The following is a 7,033-nucleotide window of genomic DNA, read 5'->3' as shown; positions in this document are numbered from 1 at the left end:
AAATCAACCAAGTTCTTTGGTTAATCTCTTCCTACCCCTCAGGTTTTTTTAAAATTAGAGGGGGGGGGGGAAGAGGAACAAATGTAATCTGAACAATAAAGATTTTAAAAAAAAGAATAAATAGTAGCTATTTTGCATGCTGCTTCAAGTAGCATCTCATCAGAGGTCGGAGGTATCATTTCCTTTTCATATCTCTCACAGAACATCATAATTGACACAACCAACCAGAGAAGGATAAGTATTTGTAGAAGAACTGAATAATGAAAAATGTAAGGTTAAGTGACTAACAAAAAAGAATTCACTGGAAAACACTTTGGTGGTTTCTCAAAAAGTAAAGCATAAAATTACATGACCCAGCACATCCACTCTAGGTATACACCCCAGAGATCAAGCCGCAACCTGGGCATGTGCCCTGACCGGGACTTGCAACCCAATCTCATAGTTCATAGGTCGATGCTCAACCACTGAGCCATGCCATCCAGGCTCTTTTTTTATTTTTCAAACTTATCTTTATTGTTGAAAGTATTATAGATGGCCTATCTCCCCCCCCTCCACAGACCCCTCCTCCCCACTCCTGCCCCCCCCCCCGGCCTTCATAGCACTATTGTCTGTGTCCATGGGTTATGCATATATGCAGATAAGTTCTTTGGTTAATCTCTTCCTACCCCTCAGGTTTTTTTAAAATTAACTTTGCTCTTTAAAAATTTGAAGAGTATAGAATGGTCCGTACAATTGTAACCACAACAAAATAATGTACTTTGTTTTTTCCTAAAGCATGATTGCTTTAAAATATTTAAAATTGTAAAAATGAGGCAATTTTACTCTAGATGTCTCTTAGTACGGAAATAATATTTTGTTCTAATATTTGTATACTATATAACAAAGTTCATTTGTACCTTATAACAAAAGACAACATATTTTAAAACAAAAGGTGGACATACAATCATGCTAGCTATTTGAATGACTCATTTTTCTCATTTTGAAATTAAGGAACTAGTATAAGATCTCTAAAATAGTAACTACTTTCCATATCTTTTCCTAAGAATAAAATCAATGCAGTCAGCTATAGAAAAACATTGTTTACCTTTTTTAATGTGTTGTATCATTTCTAATTTTATCAAAATAATACTACACAGGTTGCACAAATAGCTCAAAAATGCTTATAAAAAACAGCTGCCCCATTCAACCCCTCCTCTTCAACAGTTCTGCTTTCCAAAAGCAAGCAATTGCAGCCAATTATGATTTGGATTTGCTCTAATAGTTATACCTGATTCTAAATGTGATACTGATAGGGCTCACTTGAGTTTTTTATGGCTGCCATAACAAAATACCACATAGTTGGTTTAAAACAACACAAAGTTACTATATTACAGTGTTGTAGGTTAAAAGTTCAACATAGATATCACTAGATTAAGATCAAGGTGTTAGAAAAAACTATGACACTTTCTGGAGGCTCTAGGAAAGCATATCTTTCCTTGCTATTCCTAATTTCTAGAGGTCAAACACAATCTTTGTCTGGTGGGTTCCATCCACATTCTTCAAATCCAGCAACATCAAACATCTCTCTGCTCTTCTTCTATCATCACATTTCCTTCTGGTCACAGTCAGAAAAGGTTCTCTGTTTTTAACCACTCATGTGAAAAGAATGGGACCACCTAGATATTCTAAGATAATCTCCCTTGCTCAGGGTCTTTAATCTTAATCACATTAAACATCAGCAAAGTATCTTTTGCAAGGTGACATATTCACAGTCTGTGAATTAACAATTAAACAAATTTGGAGGACATAATTTGGACAATCACATGGCTATTTCATATGATATATCAGATTCAGATATCATGTCTTGATTGCCCACTAGTAAAGATGAGGATTTAGCTCATTTGCACTACCTCCACCCCTTTCTCCACCTTCCAATTTTGGATATTTGCATTATTTTAATTCTTCCATTAGTCACCTGGCAACTTTAAACACTGTATTTATATCTTTACTTTTCCTTGTCAACTTTAGACAATTCCCTTTAATTACTCACTATGTAAGATGAGTTTCACTCCTCTTCCTTCTACCATTCTCAGTCCTTCTGTCAATTTAATCTTCACATACACATTGTATGTAATATACACATCACTTTAGAGGCCTGGTGCATGAAATTTGTGCACTGGTGGGGGAGGATTCCTCAGCCTGGCCTGCATCCTCTCGCAGTCCAGGACGCCTCCTGGGATGTAGAAGTGTGCCAAGCAGCAGGCACTGTGCTGTTTGGCTCATCCGCTCCCACTGCACCTGCTGCCACAGAGTCAGGAGAGGCTCCCACTGTGGCAGCTGCGCTCACCAGCCCTGAGCCTGGCTTCTGGCTGAGTGGCACTCCCCCTGTGGAAGTGCACTGACCATCAGGGGGCAGCTCCTATGTTGAGCGTCTGCCCCTTGGTGGTCAGTGCACATCATAACGACCAGTTGTTCTGGTCATTCCAATGTAATGGTTGCTTAGGCTTTTATTATATACACTAGTGGCCCAGCGCACAAAATCACGCACAGTAGGCCACCTGCCACTTCCGCGGGAGCCAGTGGGAGCTGCAGAGCACCCACAGGAGCTGGTGGGAGCCACGCCACTTCCGTGGGAGGGAGGTGGGAGCGAGCCGCTGCCGCCTGTAGGAGCTGGGGGGGGTGGGGACCAAGAGGTGTTCCATGCATCTCCTGGTGACCAGTCGCACATGCAGCCCCACCCACCCACACACACTCGCCGCACACGCAGCCCCATCCACCCGTGTGCGCCTGCTGCATATGCAGCTTCCTGCTGATCGGCTGTTATGCATGAGGGTGTGACGACCATTTGAATATTAGCCTTTTATTATATAGGATGTTATATATGATCACATTTTAATTCTGCTATATAAACATCTTGACTTATATATTTTATTCTGACTGTAAATATCATTCATGCCTAATCCAAGTAGTATATTAGAGTCACAGTTCCTTTTCTTTGATGCCAATGTGAGTCCTTTGCCAATCAAGGGAGAAGACTCTCCTCTAAATTGTACTTGAGCCCAGCCAGTGTGGCTCATAGGCCAATGCTCAACCACTGAGCCACACTGGCCAGGATTCACATTAATTTTAATCATAGTTCCCACTTGTATAAGGAGAGTGATAATCATATTCAAAATATTTTGAATAATCTTATTAAATATATACATATATAAAATAAATGCCTTTATGTGTGCTTGTATACTTGGACAATTACCTCAGAGGGGAAAAAAAACACATCTATACTAATAAAAGAATAATATGCTAATTAGACCAAATGATCTTCTGGATGTCATTCCAGACGTCCTTCCGGACAAAGCCACGGTGGCGGAGGCTGAGGCCATTAGGGGCGATCAGGCCTGCAGGGGAGCAGTTAGGGGCTGATCATGCTGGCAGACAGAGGCGGTTAGGGGGCAATCAGGCCAGCAGGCAGAGGCAGTTAGGGGCAATCAGGCTGGCAGGGGAGCAGTTAGGGAGTGACCAGGCTGGCAGGCAGAGGCAGTTAGGGGACAATCATGCTGGCAGGCAGAGGCAGTTAGGGACGAACAGGCCAGCAGGCAGAGGCGGTTAGGGGTGATCAGGCCAGCAGGGAGAGGAGGTTGGGGGCTATCAGGCAGGCCGGCAGGCGAGCAGTTAGGAGCCAGTGGGATCGGGCCTAAACTGGCAGTCGGACAACCCCCAAGGGGTCCCAGATTGGAGAGGGTGCAGGCCGGGATGAGTGACAGCCCCCCTTCCGTGCACGAATTTTGTGCACAAAGCCTCTAGTATATATATAACATACAAGATACAAGGTGGGACAAAAGAAGATTTGCAATTGTGAGTATGCAAAACACAGTTTATTCTTATATTATTTATTAATTATTGTTTTATTTTTCATATGAACAATGTAAATCTACTTTTGCCCCACCCTATATAAACATACTTTTGAGAAATTAGATATATATGTATATAATTATGCAAATTACACATATATGTATACACAAGTTCTCAAAAAATGAAAGACTTCTTATAACATATGCTTCATAATAACTCAATAAACTAAAAACCACAGTCAGAGAAAAAACAGTTGTAAAATGCACCAATTCTCTATACATACCTGAGTTTTTGAGACCCTTTTCTTATACCTCAAAGCATATGGTGGGATATCAAATATAAATTGAGTTCTAGATAAATTCACTGGTGCTTGCAATACTATGAGAAGAAAGTAAATAAACTGAAAATTAATAGATATAAGCTCATAGATAATTCTTACTTATACTTTTTAACATGAAACAATAAAATATACAATTATTTTCTATTTTTATATATTGCCAGGAAGACAGAAACTTAAATTTTAAACATTTTTAGAATATCTTAGTTTATCACATCTATAAAATTCCAATTTTGTATTTTTAATGGTAATTAAGTACAAAACTGAAAGAACTACCCTTAAGACAATAAAAGAATATAAAATATGAGAAATATTAAGCTGAGAAAAAAGTAAACAAAGTTAAAATGATCTGCATACTGAGTTTAACCAAATGCAGTACAGAAGTGAAAAGAAAACATAGCAGAAAAATTATGGGATTAAATAAAAATATGTAGATTGTGTATCATAACATTCATGCATGATAAAAGAAAATAACCATTCTATTAAAGATTAGAATTGGTGGAATCTGTAAAAATATATTAGAGAAGATAGTATTACCCGTTAGAAAATCCTTTTTAAAAAATTTATTAAATTTATTGTGGTGACACTGGTTAATAAAATTACACAGGTTTCAAGTGTACAATCCATTGATTTATCACCGGCATATTGCATTGTGTGCCCACCACCCAAAGTCAAATCATCTTCTGCCACCATATATTTGACCCCATTTACCTTTTACTAACCCCCAACACCCTTCCCATACAGTTGTCTGTGTCTATGAGTTATAGTTTATTTTTCTTGTTTGTTCATTTGTTGCTTTCAGTTTTATATCCCACATATGAATGAAATCATATGGTTCTTGACTTTTACTGTTAGATTTATTTCATTTAGCATATTTTCAAGATCTATCCATGTTGTTGCAAATGGCAGTATTTTATCTTTTCTTATGGCTGAGTAGTAATCCATTGTATCTATGTAACATCTTTTTTATCCAGTCCTCTATCACAGGACACTTTCATTGTCTCCATGTCTTGGCCACCATGAGTAATGCTGCAATGAACATAGGTGGTGCATATATCTATGCAAATAAATGTTTTCAAATTTTTCTGGTAGATACACAGAAGAGGGTCTAGTGGGTCATATGGTAAGTCTATTCTTAATTTTTTGAGGAGCCTCCATACTGTTTTCTGTAGTGGCTGTACCAGTTTACTTTCCCACCAGCAGTGAATGAGGGTTCCTTTTTCAACACAACCTCTCCAAAATATATTACTTGTCTTGTTGATAATAGCCATTTCAATAAGCATGAAGTGGTATCTCATTGTGGTTTTGATTTGCAATACCCAGATTCAATGCAATCTCCATCAAAATCCCAATGGCATTTTTAAAAGAAAGACAACAAAATAAGTCACCAGATTGTATGGAACCACAAAAGACACTGAATAGCCAAAGCAATCCTGAGAAAAAAGAACAAAGTTGAGCTGAGTTCTGGCTAGGTGGCTCAGTTGGTGGGAACACTGTCTTGCACACAAAATGATTGCAGCCTCTATTAGCAGTCGGGGCACATATCTAGGTTGCCCCGACCAGTGGAGGCATGTACGGGAAGTAACCAATTGGTTTCTCTCTCATATGGCTTTCTTTCTCTCTCTCTCTCTCTCTCTCTCTCTCTCTCTTTCTCTCTCTCTCTCTCTCATCAATAAACATATCCTCGGGTGAGGATTAAAAAAATAAACAAATGAAAGAGCAAAGCCAAAGGTCTCACACTCACTAACTTCAAACTATGGTACAATATGACAATTATCAAAACAGCATGGCATTGGCAGAAAAACAAGACACACTGACCAATGGAACAGAACTGAGAGCCCAGAAATAAACCCACATATAAATAAGTAAATAATTTTCAAAGATGAGCCAAAAACATACAATGAGGCCTTGACTTACGAGTGTCCCGACTAACGAGTTTTTTGAGATACCAGCTGTCTCTCGGCCGATTTTTTACATTTAGTTGGCAGAGTAATTTGAGTTAACGAGCTCCTTAACGAGCCCCTTAACGAGCTCGGTCTCGGAACGAATTAAACTCTAAGTCAAGGCCCCACTATACAATGGAGAAAATAAAGCCTCTTCAATAAATGGAGCTGGCAATACTGGAAAGACACATGCAAAGGAATGAAATTAAACTGCTATTTGTCACCATAGACAAAAATTAACTCCAAATAGATAAAAGACCTAAATATAAGACCTGAAACAATAAAATGCATAAAATAAAACATAGGTACAAAACTTAATGACCTTGGTCTTAACGAGGATATTATGAATCTGATCTCATAGACCAGCAAAGTAAAAGCAAAAATAAATGAATGTGAGTATACCAAACTAAAAAGTTTCTGCACAGCAAAATAAACTATCAACAAAACAAAAAGACAACCAACCAAATAGGAAAAGATATTTGTGTACAGCACCTCCAATAAGGAGTTAATATAAAAAAAAAAAAAAAAAAAAATCTCCAGAAACACACACACACACACACACACACACACACACACACACACACACTCCAATTAAAAATGAGCAAAGATACCTTTTACCATACAAATAGACAACAGATATATGAAAAGATGCTCAACTTCACTAGCTATTAAGGAAATGCAAATCAAATTCTCTTTTTAATAGACTAGAGGCCCAGTTCACGAAATTCGTGCACAGAGGGGGGGTCCCCTCAGCCCAGCCTGCACTCTCTCCAATCCGGAACCCCTTGGGGGATGCCTGGGGATCAGGCCTAAACTGGCAGTCAGACATCCCTTTCACAATCCAGGACCGCTGGCTCCTAACTGCTCACCTGCCTGCCTGATCGCCCCTAACTTCCCCCCCCGCCAGCCCGCTCACCCCCAACCC

General features: G+C 39.0%; 1 protein-coding gene across 1 annotated transcript in view; it reads right to left on the bottom strand.

Moving 5' to 3' along the window:
* The window catches only part of CFAP47 (cilia and flagella associated protein 47), a 429,694-nt gene that overhangs the window by 305,642 nt on the left and 117,019 nt on the right, over nucleotides 1-7,033 (bottom strand). The window contains 1 exon segment of the mRNA XM_014549721.1: nucleotides 4,112-4,206. Coding sequence (XP_014405207.1) covers nucleotides 4,112-4,206 — 95 coding nt within the window.

Source organism: Myotis brandtii, unplaced genomic scaffold (genome assembly GCF_000412655.1).
Source record: "Myotis brandtii unplaced genomic scaffold, ASM41265v1 scaffold568, whole genome shotgun sequence".
NCBI lineage: Eukaryota > Metazoa > Chordata > Mammalia > Chiroptera > Vespertilionidae > Myotis > Myotis brandtii.
This window is presented reverse-complemented; position numbering and strand designations above follow the sequence as displayed.